At 42.6% G+C, this 16,364-nt stretch overlaps 2 protein-coding genes across 3 annotated transcripts; one reads left to right on the top strand and one right to left on the bottom strand.

The window, feature by feature from the left end:
- Nucleotides 1-1,303: 1,303 nt before the first annotated feature.
- ubxn1 (UBX domain protein 1) lies at nt 1,304-5,190 on the top strand. 2 transcript variants are annotated; one of them, XM_061079342.1, is made up of 10 exons: nt 1,304-1,365; nt 1,796-1,860; nt 1,959-2,012; nt 2,184-2,311; nt 2,801-2,882; nt 3,050-3,241; nt 3,383-3,434; nt 3,556-3,687; nt 3,767-3,950; nt 4,569-5,190. In XM_061079342.1, the coding sequence occupies exons 2-10, from the start codon at nt 1,802-1,804 to the stop codon at nt 4,607-4,609; spliced, it is 924 nt and encodes a 307-aa protein (XP_060935325.1). In that variant the 5' UTR covers nt 1,304-1,365; nt 1,796-1,801; the 3' UTR covers nt 4,610-5,190. The 2 variants fall into 2 exon arrangements, with proteins under 2 accessions (XP_060935325.1, XP_060935326.1); XM_061079343.1 differs by lacking the exon at nt 1,304-1,365 and adding an exon at nt 1,391-1,439.
- A 2,627-nt stretch (nt 5,191-7,817) lies between these two features.
- On the bottom strand, nt 7,818-16,213 carry si:ch211-114c17.1 (pre-mRNA-processing factor 39). The gene is made up of 15 exons (XM_061079536.1): nt 16,126-16,213; nt 14,069-14,319; nt 13,775-13,900; nt 13,559-13,677; nt 13,053-13,220; nt 12,671-12,851; nt 12,439-12,543; nt 12,136-12,253; nt 11,002-11,156; nt 10,709-10,835; nt 10,090-10,361; nt 9,477-9,661; nt 9,115-9,189; nt 8,479-8,644; nt 7,818-8,313 (listed from the first exon to the last, which is right to left on the bottom strand). The coding sequence occupies exons 1-15, from the start codon at nt 16,211-16,213 to the stop codon at nt 8,242-8,244; spliced, it is 2,208 nt and encodes a 735-aa protein (XP_060935519.1). The 3' UTR covers nt 7,818-8,241.
- Nucleotides 16,214-16,364: the final 151 nt, after the last annotated feature.

The raw sequence follows: 16,364 nt of genomic DNA, 5'->3' as shown, positions 1-16,364 counted from the left end.
GCAGATGTTATTCTAATGAACTGATTATATATATTAATGGAGAGATACTCACAGATGATGAAACCAAGAAGAACAAGTCAAAGAACGGTTCATTTTTTTCTGTGTTACTTTAGGGAACACAAAATAATAGTTGCGGTAGGTTAGGTTGTCTCAGCTACAGTCCTAAAACGGAATTGGTAAGAATGAAACTGAAAGGGTTTAATTGAGTTCAGTCTGTTCGGATCTAATTTATAAGAATCAGACACATTAGAAACTAAAGGTTATCCATTTTCTTGTAGAACAAAGAGAACTGAAACACTGTGAGTGACGTTCGATGCTGATGCTAAGTATGCTGTACTTATATATTGCTTAAAGTAATATTATTTTACCAGAGTATTTCCATTTTAATGTGCATTATATCTTTAAACTACTGTATATCAAAACTAAATATTGTGCTTTACATAATTTATACTTATATGTACACATATATATATATATATATATATATTTATATCAATGTATCATGAACATCAGAAAGTAATTCATAATAGAATTCTATAGTCAAAACTTCAAAAAGACTAAACTTTTGAATGCAAAGATACAAATACAAAAATAATTTGTATTTTATAAAAATATTTATTATAATCATAATGGGCCCAAGCATATGCTTTGGTGAGAATTTGAGGGCTTGTAGAATCCTTTGATGCTGATAACGCAGGAGTTCTTTGTCATCAAAGGATTCATGGTCCATGTATGTTCCGAGATACAGAACCTCGTGTTTTGAGGGCTTGTAATCAAACCTCGACGCCACCATGACAGCGTGCGACGAAAGGATGGTCCTGGGACAAGCTCGTCAAAGGAAAAAGGTGAAAAATGGCCCCTTGATGTAAAATTGCGGACTTCCTGTAGCTTTTATCAAATTGCACCATTAGACTGTTTGTTTGTCTGGTCATGAAACACCTGGGCTACGATTTTTGTGGAGATCGGTCAAAGTGAAACCTATGGCCTGCGTTCCAGGGGGCGCTGTTGAGCCATTTTGCCACTCCCACTTAAATTACACCAGAATACGTAACTTGTCATCACTTTCTAATTTACTGCAAAGTTTGGTACGAATTTGAGCATGTTAAAGCCCTCGAAAAGCCAATTCATTTGCCTGAAAAAAATTATCTCAATCTTAACTGACTAAACAATTGAAACACTACTTCAAGTTTGTCACATCAATAATAATCCAATGATTTAAAATATTTAATGAGAAAACGCACAAACACGTGACTTTACCCTAAAAAAGGATGACGTTGGGGTTTTGTGTTTTCAGTTTGATAATCTCGTTCCGTTCGGTTTGACCCATGTAGGCTCTCGTACTCTTGAAGCGGTGTTGGCTGATGTGTGAGTAGCTAACTAACGTTGTCTTAACTGGTTTATTAGCTTATATTAGCCGTGTGGGAAAAAGAACAACACTGGTGTGTACCTTAACGTGTAACATACACACACACACACTCGTAGGTTAAGTGACGGAGCGTGTGTGAGACTTCCTGGTCGTGTTTAATCGCGCTAGCCTCCCCAGCTAGCTTTCGTAATCTAAACGTTAGCCACATTGATGCTAATTTTAGCTCCCATCTCTACGTTGGTTATGATATTGAATGGCTTCAACTAGAGACTTAATCCTCTACACGGCGCTGAGCCAGAGAAACGGTGTTGTGCTGAAGTCTGTGATATTATGATTCTCATTTTTTCCCCACCAGAACGGTAACAATATGGCCACATGTTAATAATGAAACCCCAGTGATCGTGGTGGCGTGTTTACCATCTGTTCCAGGTCAAAATGGCAGAGTTAACAACACTAGAGACCCTGCTGGAGATGGGCTTCGACAGAAACAGAGCGTGAGTGACAACACATCCAGTAACCGGTTCCTGGTTCATGTGATTTCCAGTGACACGCCACAGTGACCGTGCATGTCCTGTTGTCTCTGTGTCTGTAGGGAGAAGGCAGTGGCCAACACGGGAAACCAGGGGATCGAACAGGCCATGGACTGGTGAGTCAGACGGAAAGCAAATAACACAACTGCTCCAGTTTTTCTTGTCCTCTGTGCCCCAGTCCAGTTCATCACTTCCCTGTAGAGCCACCCAGTGCCTCTTAGTCTCCTGTTTGAGGGATTCACAACAGTTCATCCCTCGCCTTTCGTCTTGTGATGCGCTTCCTGCAGGTTAATGGAACACGAGAATGACCCTGACATCGACGAGCCCTATGTGCCGCCTGTAGCCAAGGTCCTGGGAGGAGAGGCAGGAAGCCAGATGATCACAGAACAGTCCACACCAGCTGACGCCACTGAAGGTCAGTGATGTTGGGCTTTTTGAGGGCCGGAATTGCCCTGTTGATGAGATGCAAACATACCAGACACCACCATTAAAACAACATACCTACTGTAGATATGAACCGAATCACGACACGTAACTTGGGACATCATGCATTAGTCTACCGTCATATATTTTCTAAGATATTTGTACCATGGTAACTACCCTCTGATATTTCTGGGTGCTGGTTATAAGATCATTGTGAACTTGTGTGTGTTTGAAAAAAATTCTTAATTTGTCAGTTACTCAATTCACATGATTTGACACAATCAGACATAATCCAATTGGTTATTTTATTTGTAGAGTTTCTTAATAGATTGTCACTTTTTCCTTAACATGTCATATCTATCTGTAAAGGGAAAATGATCTTTTAAATAGCTTCAGTAAAATTACGTGACTGTCACTGTTTATTTTCACTGAACTTGTGGTCTTTCCCATGTCCCTTTTGTTTTGGCTTTACTGACATCAGGTGGAGATATGCTCATCAATGAGGAGGACGACAGTTCAAAGCAGCCCATGTCAGAGGAGGAGAAACTTGAGCAAGTTAAGAGGTCAGAGTTCACTAACAGTTGCTTTTACTGATCGTGCAGATTTTCAGATGTTGGCCATGACCTTTTATCTACAAACATATAACCAGAGAGTAACTGTGTAGGTAGAGCGGGGGAAATTTGAGAAGGCCTGAGCCTCTTTTGTAATTAAACTCTCGTCTCTTTTTCAGGCTCGAAGAGCTGATGCGGGTGAAGCAGGCGGAGAGGAGAGAGCGAGAGCGGGCAGAAGAGGTGGACAGGGAGAAGTCAAGGAGGAAGCATGGCCAGGAACTGCAGCAGATCCGCCAGAAACTGCAGGACGATGATATGAAGAAGTTGAGTGATCAGCGCATGAAAGAGAAGATGGAGGACAAAATGGCGAGGTAATATCTTCATTAAAATCATCTGAGTAGGCAAGGGTGGGTTTAATAAACCAGTGTATTTTCGCTAAACTGCCACAGGTTACAAATCTTTTCAATCATATTCTCAATGTCATTGTGTTGCTTATGTTTATTTTCTTTCAGGCAAAGGGTTAAAGACAAGATTGCAAGAGACCGAGAGGAGCGAGCGCAAAAGGTAAAGCTGTCATTAGTGTAGTTCACTTTTCCTTTCATTTGGTTCACTCCCCATTTGGTTCATATTTTCCCTTTTGATGAAACCAGTAACTATGATGACGGTTGTTTTCTGTCCTTTCTAGTTTGGAGTTTTAGGACCCCAGAGCGTGGCTGCATCGTCCCAGCCTGCCCAGCCCGCCCAGCCCAGCCTGTCATCACCCACCAGTCATGGTCCTCCGCCCACTAAGAGGGATTATGATATGTCCAAGATACAGGTACAGCCTTTGGACCCATCATTAGTTTAGACCAAGTTTTAAGTGTTAGACAAACTGATGAGAATAGGGCTCTTCACAGGTACGTCTGCTGGACGGCACGACCCTATCGGCAGTTTTCAAGGCCCAGGAGCCACTGGCGGCAGTGCGCGTCTACGTGCAGGTGAACGGAAACACACCTGAGGGTCAGGACTTCACACTGCTCTCGCCATATCCCCGACACGAATACACCGAACTGGACATGGAGAAGCCCCTAAAAGAGCTGGGTGAGCACTGGGCCATGGGATGGGAATAGAAAAATGTGTGGGTTCCATCATAGCATAGTGCACGACTGCAGCGAGGAGCATTGTAGCTGGGCTTTCTTTCACTGCACTGCAAACAGGGAGAGCATCAGGCTCGGGTTTGTTTTTCAACACAAAGGAAGGAATGCCTTTCAGGTCGGTCAGGCTGGGTTAGATTTCACTGCTCAATAATCAGGTTAATCAGACAATGGTGTCCCAAGCCACGTTCTAATTTTCACCTGGTGATCTTTGTCTGAATATTTTGATGCAAGATACAAATGCAACCAAATAGTTTGATGTCCCTAGTTGGCTCATTTCCCATCCTTCCACCAAGTTCCATGGAAATCTGTTCAGCAGTTGTTGCATCATCCTGCTGACAAACAGACAGCGGAAACATAATCTGCTTGGTGGAGGTGGAAGGCCCATTGTTCACAGGACATATTCAGACACAGATCCCAGGCTCATAGCAGGAGTAATTGGAGGCAACATGCATAATAAGGCTTTCTTTTTTGGCAATAATCTGCAAGTATAAAAGTCTGTTCACATGATGACACAGACTGTGTCGAACATTTTTTTCTCAACTTCCTCTCTGTCAATTTTTAGGTTTGGTGCCTACAGCTGTGCTGGTTGTTATCAAAAAGTGAGACCGGGAGGATCTGCTCTGTGAGCCTACCTCACTACTTCCACCTCTTCACCACCAGAAACACCAGGAGCAGACTGATCCAGGAACAGAGCAGCCATGTTTTAGTATCACTCAATAAGCCAGCTAACTGAACTAAAGAACCAGAGAGGGAACTGGAGGCTGTGTTTAGACAGTGTGTATAGTAACAAATATTTTTCAAGACAAACTGAAAGCAGCCCCTTGACATTCTGGGCTGACCTCACTGACTGTAGACGTGTGAGTGCAGTGAGTTTGATAATTTATCAATTAGAAACAGAGTGGGGGTAGCTGGCTACTGACTGATACTGCTTCAAGGAGCACCGCACATGGTTTCAACACATTTAGTCGACATCAGTACAGAACAATATTGTTCAGTTTTACCTTGATTCTTGCAGCAACGCACCACACATGACCTTCTCGATTGGTTCTGAAAGAGCCTTAAATTTAATCCCCACAATCTTCCTGATTTTGTGACATTCTACTTTTTTTATAACTTAAAATATGAAACTGACGTCGGCATTATCACCAAGAATCTACTTACAATAAAGCTGACTTGGAGAACTATGATGTGAACTGGATATTTCTTTCCTAAAAATCTAAAGTATTCCTACCTTGTTTTATGATTTGAATACATTGTATGGTATTGTGCATGCAGACTCACCCTCACCACTTATTGTAACGCTCGGACAGAAATAACATGTTAGCAACCTGGTTTGTCGAGTCAGCAGCTTTCAGAGGCTTGAGTTATAACTTAAACCTGCAGTCATTGAGTTTTTGGTCTCCTTAGGAGCAGCAGACACAAGCTGTGGACACATTAACATAACATCACAGTTTAAGTCCATGTGACAATATTTTTAGAACATTTCTTTGCTTATGTACACATCCAGCAGGTAAAGGGCAATGTTTTCATTCATCTGTTGTCACGTTTCTGTGAATCTGATTAATGTCAAGTCCAATATTTACCCAGACTGGTTTTGGCTTTTGGTGTCAACCAACTCCTGAGGGAAATATGACTCAGGCTGCTAAATGCTCCTGTGTACACCAGCATGTGACTTGGTGCTGAGCAGGAAGTGCACAGCAGGATTTTAAAGAAGCCAGCTAAACAATAATCTGACACTCACTATAAAGCTCAATACAGAGTAAGGTAGTTGCAGATGAAGGGGATAATCCTCTAGGTTTTTGCTACAACTGGTGACTCATTACATTATCATTTGAAATACTAATTGAAAAATATACAGGTTCTTCAACAAGGATATAGAGTAGTAAAAAAGGATCTGTAAAAGCCCACATTTGGTTCTTCTGGTACATTCTAATCCCACCTTTCCTTTATATACACTAGGGTTGCAAAATTCCGGGAATATTCAAAGTTGGAAACTTTCCATGGGAATTAACGGGAATATACGGGAATAAACTGGAAATGTTGTGGGTAATTTATACTAACTGTATTTACCTTGTCATATACAGACATAAATATAAACATTTTGTTGTGTCATAGGCTGATTTGACCCCTGAGGAAACTTTGGGCACTTGACTATATGCTTCTGCATCTTTGTGTCATTCTTAACATGGTTTTTGCACAGTATTTGCAGATGTACACAGCCTTTCCTTCTACATTGGATGGGGTAAAATGTCTCCACACATGAGAGAGTGCACGTGGCATTGTTCTGGAGAATAAGATGAGAAGAAAGTTTGTAAAAAAACACTAATGCAATGCCAGAGATATAAATAGTTGGCCAAACAATTGGAATCTTCTGTAAACATATCTTACAATTGATGGATAAACGTATGGAAATAGGCTAGATGAACAGATGAACAATCCTCAATCAGCATGCTAATATATTTTCCCCAGTAGTATCATCTAAACTTACCTGACTAGACCTGCACACTACAGCAGGCCCCAACAGCCCTGCTGTAGTGTGCAGGATGCTGGGAATTATCTGTGCATGTGATGGAAGAATGCACAGTGGAGGGTTGAAAATCAACGTGCAGTGTGTGCTGCATTCCATACATCTTTAAAAGTAGAGTTTTGAATGATGTTTTTATTGCTCAGCGTTTAATTTGCGTATTTTATTTTTTTTTCAAAATTCCCGAGCTAAACGTCCCATGGAAAGTTTCCGGAAATTTACCGGAAACTTTCCACCCCTTTGCAACCCTAATATACACAGATCAAAATTATTGCATTTTTATGAGTGTCTAACGTGATGTTCAAGGCACCAATTCTCTGACATGCACATTGAAATATGGCAAATTACACACATCAAACAGAATATGAATTAAAGGCCACAACAAGACTTAATAAAGTTACCGGCCGGACTTCAGTGGGCTACTTGGACAACAGCCAGCGCTTGTGGAAAGCACCAATATTGATTCTAGTGACTTATAATATTCTGATAATCAAACTTACTGGTGAATTAAAAGAATGAAGCATTACCCTCAACTTACCTCCTCTAAGGTTCTGTTGGTTGATACCATATCGCCCCCGATGTTTTCTTAATAAAGAACTGAGGTCAGAGACATACTTACCTGGACTGCTAATGATGCAATAAAAAGAAAACCTGAGTGCTTCTCATACTGAAAGTTACAGTTTACATTCAGCTAATGAAATTACATGATATTTTAGGCAGTATAATGTCTCACAGAAATTTCTCTTAAAAGATTACTCTGCAGATTGTCAACTATGTTTGGTTATAAAATCAAAACTATATGAAGATAAGAAATATTCAATTTGTCAACTTTGTATGGTTTTTAAAACCAAAAGTAAATGTTGAGAAAAAATCCATTTCCCAATGCGTTGTCTTGACAGATGTCTGATCTTTTGTTGCCCAAAGTCTGTCAGGAGAGGATTTTTGTATCACTGACAGACTTTTGCCAGTTTCTCTTGAACTACACCATGCACTTATGTTGTTTTCATGTAACCGCCAGCCGACAGTGGGATCGGGAGTGGGGTAGCACCGGAATCCAAACACACTGGTGGAAATCAATGCACTACAAAAACAAGAGGACCATCCCAGAAGGCAATATTCTCATTGATGTGGAAGAAAAGGATTTTGAGAGTAGTTCTGCACTCGAACATTCAGGGTTACATATGAGCCGGAATACACTGTGGAGGAACAACAGAGCAGGACGCACAGGCCTCAGGTTCTAGTATTATAGCAAATAAAGACACTCAACACAAGGGAGAGCTGTGGTGACACACTATAAAACAACTTTATATACATTAGGAAAAAAAAAAAGCCTATTTTGTGGAATGGTACAAAATGTCAATCATACGTCACCTGAAGAATTGTGGACAAACTTGGTAACTTTAAAACACGAGCAAAGGGGCTGCCTTGCAAACAAATACAAAAATAGTTCTGATTAAAATGCAGAGACATCGATGTACTGAAGATGAATGTCACGGTTTCCTTTCATCATCTTCCCATCAGTCCCTCAGACTCAACACTGAAATGACACGACATGCTAAAAAGAGCTCCACTCCAGCCTCTTGTTCTCACACATCCACAACTCGGAGGACGGACGGAGAGGAAAGCTTGCTTCAGTTTGTTGTTCAGCTGAGAAGTCGTCCTGGGTCAAACTGCTTCCTGTGGGCTCGGGGTGCCACAGTCGTCGTTCTCTTTAGCTGGGAGGGTAGAAGCCCTGGTTGTAGTTCCAGGTGTTCTGATAACCGTAGTTGCCGTACTGCGATTGCTGGAAATGAATCATCACACACAGGAAATGAAAACATGTTGAGGTGTGCACCCACACTAACCAGCTCGTCTTACGGTTGTTTGTTGACAGATTTACAAAGAAGTTTTACATTCAAACAATCTTTTATTTTCAGAATATTGCTGTCTGTGTTTAGATTAGTTTTACCTGGTACCAGTTGCCGTATCCTCCGTAGCCGGCCTGTGCGGTCATGTCGGTGACAGGAGGAGGGGGGGTGGTTATTGGGACGTGCGGCACGGTAGGGGGGAGTTGTGTGGACGCGGAAACAGCAGAGTCGTCCTCGCTTTTTTCAAGTTTCTCTGAATCCTCATCCCTAAAAAACAAAACACTGAATCAACAGCAAGCAAACACTTCAACCTACTCAACATCATCCTCATTATCAGTGTTATGCTCGAAGATCACAGCCATAAGTCTGATATGAAAAACTCCCCTGCGGCTGTATGCCTCTGGCAACCAGTGCCGTTTCAGTCCACATATATTTTTTTGTCCAATGTCACGAGGTCTGCATGATGTTTGATCCCTGAAATCTAATCAGTTAATGTTTGAAACTGTCAAACTGAAGAAATCTTCTAAAGGCAGAGACATTTAAAATAATACTCTCAAGTCGATCTCAGGATAACACGATCACAAAGAAAATGTTTTGAGGTCACAGTAACCTTGACCATTGACCTCCGTATTCTGCATGGTCTGATTCCAAGTGAATGCTGGTGGAAGATGAAATGAAAATCCCTATGGGTGCTCCTGATATATTACGTTCACAAGAACATAAGGTTCTCCTCTCACCCGTTTTCTGCTCCTCTCTTTGTTCCACCGAGCTCCTGCACCAGTTTCTGATGCTCCTCAAAGACAGACAGCACACTGCAGAGGACAGAGGCGATGAAGAAGAACAGTTAGGTCAAAGAAGATGAATGGTTTGTTAGATACAATCAGGGTTAACGTGACTGATAGGTTTAAAATATTTGCTAACTTGAACTCAGCAGAGCACATACCTCCACAAAAGGATTTGGATTGGCACTTAATCACACACACCAAACCTGCCCGATCTTTTTTATTAAGATCCATGAATTATTGTCTGAGAAATCTATGAAAATGTTAAAAAAACGTTCTATTTCACAATCTGAACATATTTTACAATATGTAATGACCTCTCAATCGAGTTGCTGTAGTCCTCTGCAAACTGCAGACCTCTCTGTGAGAAGAGGATCTTGGTGTGTGAGGCGAGGGGAGCTGCAAGAGCTCGTGTCACACACTCCTGCACCGCCTCCGCCGAGGCCCAGGGGTCCCCGGACACCTCCAGCTCCAACAGGTTCAAGTGCAGCTTATCATTATCCTGAGGAGAAGAGAGGCATTTCAAACAAGAGCTACCATGTGTCTTCAGCACTAAGGTTTTACTCCCTGAGTCACAAATATGGTGAAATTAATTCGCCAGGATGTGACGATGTAAACACATCCTTTATACAGCAAATGAGATGATTACCACCTGGTACTTTCAGTTATTGGAAACTACGAGGGGACATTATCATTCGGTAAATTGTTGTAAATGTGAGGCTGATGGACAATCTGACGGTTTGGTGTGCAACCTCAAGATGTCACAAAATCAAGATTGACTTCCAGCCACCAATGTGATGAAAAAATACCTTTCACATCCTTCACATCTTTAATTCAATTTAAGGAACAAGAGAAGATCGAAGTACTGTAATCAAATTATTTGCTGGAATATTTGTGGGTGTTACTGTGTATACGTGTGGATTATCTCACCGGACTAATCTCCAGCGCCTCCTGTAAAACTCTGCGGGCTTTGCTGGGGTTCCTGCCCAGTTTCAGTAGCAGGCGAGCCAGCTTGATGGAGTAGAAAGCGTGCAACGTGGGCTTCTCTCTGGATCCAGCCACCGCCTCCTGCAGCAAGGCTTCAGATTTGTCCAGGTTGCCTGCTCGTCTCTCCAGAGCAGCCCGGCGGAGACAGACCACCGCCAACCCCGGCAGATTTTTCTCCAGGTCCTCCAGCACTCGCCGAGCCTCGGTTAAATCACCTGATGGAGAAGATGATTCGTTGTGATGGTTTTGCATCAGACTGCTTCAACATGCGTTTCTTCCGGTTCAAATACATGGAGGAACACTTTCAAATATACAACACATCCACAGAATACAACCTAAAAATGAACACACAGTTTAACCAACATCTCAGTGACACTGACAAAAGCTACTGAAAATAAATGTTTTTTTATTACGTGACAATATTACAATGCAAAGTTACAGTTTCTAATCCCGCTGAAAATTATAAAGTGGTACTTGTTGGTCCAACATTTAGTTTGTGTTTATGATAAAGAGGATCATGAATGTAAAAGATGAGTTCAAGACAGTAAAAAAGGAGTCGTACCGTGCCTCTCCTCGAAGGTGGCCCACTGCATGTGGATGTTGGGTTTGTGCGTCAGGTGAACCTCACAGGCTCGTTTGAATACAGCTCGAGCTTCGTCAACACTCTGAGGCTCCAGGTACTGAATGTACTAAACAACACACACCAGCACACGTTAAGCAGAGATCTCTCACACACGCCTTCTTAAGTTATCAAGCACATGCACACAAGACATTAATCAACAATAAAGGATAATGTGATTTTAGGAATCTTTCTCTACATGTGCGTGCGTTTCTTAAAACACACTTTTTTCTTACCCTCATCCAGAACTCCTCATACAGAGCACAGGCGATCAGACACCGCTCGGACAGGATGCGAACCCTGTGGTCATCGTGGGCGACTGCAGCTTCCTCTGACACTTCATGAGGCTGAGCAGTGACCTCTGACCCCTCTGTGGCTGCCTGACTTGGATCTAGTAGAAGACAGTGGTGTCAAAAGTGAAAATGCTTCCAGATGTTGACACAAATTCACGAAACTCTGAAGATATCATCATTAGGGCTGCCATTAACGACTATTTTTCTATCGATTAATCGGACGACTATTTTATCGATTAGTCGATTAATCTAAACGACAAATTTTCCTCCAAAAAAATCAAATTGACCATTTCATTTCAGTTAATTTTATTTTGACAACAACAAACTGTATGTCATCGTATAATGCAGCACAAAACAAAATGTAAACAAAGGCTCAAATATTAAAGTGCAAAACTGAAGGTTTAAACTAGCAACTCCAACGTGATAAAAATAAATAAAAAAGAGGGCATATAAGTTAAGTCAGCAGTGCAACTCAAAAAGATATCAAAGTTTCTATTTAACCCCTTATCAAAATAAAAAAGTTATGTCTGCATATTAAACAAAGTGCAACAAGTTTAAAGTATAAGAAACAATGGTGTCCAGCTCAAAATCAAACTCAAACGTTAGTTAGACATGCGTGTTGTAATGTAAGAATGTCAGCATGTCCACATGTTCTGGACTCAGTCTAGCGGCCCCCCCTCCCCCCACGCGGGCGCCGTAGCTGAGGTGACGCGAGAAGGACCCGACTCGCGTCCAGGGCCGCCGTCCGCACCTGCGACGGACACCGCCCCGCGGTCCAAGAGAAAGGAAGCCCCCGCACCAGCGACGCCGTGAAGCGCCGTGGACGAGGACCCCCCCCCCCAAAAAAAAAAACAACTTGAGGCGGGCCACACACCGAGCCTCCGGCTGCGTGGAGGGGAGTGCGCCGGGGCGACCGCTGCCCCAGCCGCGGCATGCATAGTCTATCGCGGCTGGTGCCCAGCGGTTTTTAAAAAAAATGCGTCGACGCATTTTATACGCGTCGACGCATTTTCAGCGTCGACGTAATCGATGACGTCGACGAATCGCGGCAGCCCTAATCATCATGCTTTTATTCACCTGGGTCGGGGTCTTTGGTGTCCTTGTTCAGCTGAGCGATCTCCCAGTCCAGGTACGAGTGCCAGGCTCGCAGCTGATGACGGTCAAGTGACTTGACGTGGAAGTACGGCCGCTTGATCTGCACGATGGAGAGAGAAATGGAGGCAAAATCAGAGATGTGTTTTGAAGACGCACCAATCGGTTGGGAGGAATGCAATTGAATTAATGTGGGTGACCTCAAATACTTTAAAACAGTATAAAAGGAGTATAAGCAGAAAAATATATAACAAAGAACTGGAGGTTCTTTTGAAAAACACAACTCACAGCATCTTCAAAGTTCCATCGCAGACGAACTTCTCCTTCGTTGTCCTGGTAGACTTTGTCCCTGCGAACCAGCACTTCTTCCCTGATCTTCTGTATCAGCTCCTCCTAAACACACAGACAAAAATAAAAAAACTAATTATGAGATGAATTAATATTTAACTACTTTATTTTATGCTTAAACTAACTAAACTCTTCACAGAGTTGAGTGAAAACTAATCAGATAGTTACTCACTGTGTCTGTGCCCTCAGGTGTGGCCGGCTCCTCCTCCCCCGGCGGCCTCTCTGCCTCCTCCTCCTGGGCTTGCTCAGCGCGCTCGGCCTTCTGACTCTGACGGCACAACGTCCGCAGCTCATCGTACTCCTCCGGGGAAAGCACCTCTTTGGGCTCATGGCTGTTCAGGTGCTCCTTGAACCTAAAGGGAAGGAAGGAGGACAGAGCAGGACACAAAATGAAACTCATGAGAGAAGAAAAGACTAATAAGGGAGATTGAAACGCGATGTGGAAGAACAACAGTGTTGATTTAATGTATCTATTGATATAGAAACTACTGATGAATGTCTAATAAGAAATTCTGGCTGGGTACTATTTGGTCCGTGTATGTGTGTGGCCTCACTTGTCGTAGTGCGTGTTGTAGAGCTGGGTGGGGACTTTGAGGACTCTGTCCAGGATGGCTGCTGCGTTCTTCATGTTCCCCTGCTCCTTCTCCCACTCAACATACAGATCCCAAAGCCGGTCTGAGTGGAAGTCCAGACCTGCTGCCACAACCGCTTCCTCAAAAACACTGAGGGCCGAGACCGGAAAACCATTAAAACACGGAAACAACTTTCTGTTTGTCTTCAAGTGTGGAGGATCAGAGGAAAATCAATCACCAGATACTATAGATAGAGTTTACTTAAACTTTACTTAAGTTAGCAAAGAATAGGTCAGTCAAATTTATGTAGTTTATCTGCTATCAAATCCATAGAAGTTAAATCGAAAACTATTTAGCTGAGCTCAGCACTGGAGACCTAATCTACAAACAAACAGTGATACTTCTTTTATGAGATAAAAATCCCACCAATCCTGGTGAAAACAAGAATTACAAATATGACTCTTATATTCATGTGTGTTTTTGTCTACCTGCGAATCCGCATTGGTGACTCGGCCAGGTTCATGTCCAGTGTTCCCAGCAACAGATTGATGTAGTGGATCCACAGATCTACACTCAGAGGGATTGCCTGAAGACCCTGAATACACACCTAACACACATACCACAGCCATGAACATGGACACATAGGAAACTGTAAAAAATAACTTCATTATTTCACTTCATTAAGATCCTGGCTGCTGTTTTACCTCCTCTGCTTTGCTGTTGTAGCCTGCCCGGCGCTCCAGATCCGTGTATTTCTTCCAGTAGCCGTAACAGAGCGGGTAGCAAGCGAGGAAGGACACCAGCGCTCTGCGTGACGCGGTCATGTGACTCTGAACAGGTGAGAGAACATGTATGGCTAAATGTCATGAGGCTAAAGCAGGCCTCCTGACCATCAAGTTTTGTGGCATCACGGGAGCACTAATGCATCACTACTGAGGTATATACACAAAGGTTTCTTATGCTCAACACCATTTGTTTGCCTCTGTCTCTCAACATACCTCTTGCTCACAGTATTGCAGCAGGTCGGTCCAGTTGGTGAAGTCATGAGGATTGTCCTGGGTGACTTTCCACAGACGCTCGAAGTCAGCAGGCAGTTCTCCCTCCTCATCCTCCCCAGCCAGAGGCATGGAGAAGGAAGAAGGGTCGAGCTCCACGGGAGCCTCAGGGGCCACAGTGGCACTGCCGTTCTCTTCTGACATCTCAGCCATCTCAAAGGGAGGCGACGCGGGAACCTCAGAGGCCTCCATGGCTAAAGAGGGTAGAAAATCAACGGTTCTTATCTCAAATAAATCTATAAATCTCGATTGAAAGCTGCTTTTACAACTAACTGAGATGAAGAACAATTGATCATTTGTCTAGTTCAAGCAATTTATCTTTTAAAACCTCGAACATTTTTCATGAAAGGTTCAAAGAGGCGTAAAGCATGTTTTAAGGGTTGTTTTTTTTGGTCCAACCAACAACTAAAGATTTTTGATTTAATTTATAATATTTAAGAGAAGGACAAGAAGCAATTTCTCACAAATGTGAGAAGCTAGAAACCACTTTATGTTTGACATTTGTACTTGATGGTGCGACTTTCCTAACTCAACGCTTGGTCTATAAAATCTGAAAATTATTGAAAATACATTTTCAGTCACAATATCTGAAACCCCAAAATGACTCATTTAAAAAACGATATATTTTGGTTTACTATGACGCAAAACTATTTTACTGGGAAATTGATAAATAACTTCAAGACTAATAGTGCTTCATGATCATTGACAACTAAACAAGCATAAGCTGCACAAGAATACCAGCCTGCCTTGATACCCCTCTGTCAACCAGTAAATCAGAAATATCCAAAACAGCTTTTCTCACACAATAGATGAGAACTAAGTATTGTTTTACTCAGGTTGATGTGTTGTCATTTTTGTAGCTGGCTGCAGTGCACGCTGAAAAGCATTTAGCCTGTTTATACACTTTGATCCCTCCCTCACACTAATCTTCATTGTTCATGATGTATGGTGCTAAAGGAACACAAAGCAAACATCTATTGATATGCTCCTTGACAGGTTGAATGCAGATTAAAAAACTGCATTCAACCTCGATAAGAAAAAGGCATTGGCCAATTGAATTCATTCTTTCTTTCCTTTTATATGCTTCCTGAAAAAAGACCAACAACAAGGTTGCACATGTGAACATATCCAAATCGTGATTCTAATGTGTTTGTGTGTCAAAGATAAAAACATGGTTAAGAATGAGCTGTCAAACCTGTTGTGCAGGTGAAACTGAAAGTGAACTACCTGCAGCTGCTGATCCACAAATGACGAAAACATCCAACAAATCAAAAAACTGAATCCGTATCAGTCTAATTCTGGACCTGCAGAATAAACTCACTCAGATTTCACTTCATTTACTGTGCAAGACTCTATTCTATCAGTGCAACTGCAATCCTGATACATTGTATACATTCAGATTTCACTGGATATATTCTGTTTACACTGCAAACATTATGTTTGCACCTGTTGGATTGTAGACATTCTGACAGTCGGTATATGTTATTTACATTTGATTCACTTCCTTGTTTTGTTTTGCAGGTTTACTTTACTGATGTTTCTATGTTGACGGTTCTCTTTCATACTGTAACAAGGCAGATTTCCCCGCAGTGAGACTGACAGATGATCCTCTGATCTCAGAGCTGTTACCCTTGTGACATGTCTCCACCTGTCCAGGTGGGTTTCATTCATTAAACCGCTCGGAGCTCCGGTTGCAGCATGTGTGTGTGCTGGGGCTGTGGCGGACGTCACTCGTGCAGTTTGAGATGAAACGTGATAAAATAGTCTCGACAAACAGCGGGAGGTGAGTTCGTGTTGGTTCAAGTGAGTTCACAGACACACTGTGGCGCTGGAGTCACGTTAGCCTAGCTTAGCTCCTGACGCTCCCCCACAGGAAGGGGTCTTCACTGAACCCACCCGCACTGAGGCCAGGGTCCGCACACCCGTGTGGGGCTGCACATACACGCGGTGCTCCACGCACATGTGCGTGCGTGAGGTGAACGCGTGTGTATCTCACTCACCTGGAGACTCCTCGAGCTCCCCGTTGCCGCTCAGCTCGTCGCCGCCTTCCGCCGCCATGATGAGAAACGTCTTGTTGACGTCATCCATTCGCGACAAGACGCAGATGACGAAAATACACAAACGATGAGAACTGTCATTCGGATAAAAGCTGTTTTTTTAACGATATAAAATCCACTGAACACTTGATTTTAGGACTTTGTGTTTGTGTTGAAATTGAGGCAAACAGACATTTCTTTAA

The sequence above is a fragment of the Limanda limanda genome, chromosome 10 (assembly GCF_963576545.1).
Source record: "Limanda limanda chromosome 10, fLimLim1.1, whole genome shotgun sequence".
Lineage (NCBI taxonomy): Eukaryota > Metazoa > Chordata > Actinopteri > Pleuronectiformes > Pleuronectidae > Limanda > Limanda limanda.
Note: the sequence above shows the minus strand (reverse complement) of the source record. Positions and strands in the feature narration are given on the sequence as shown.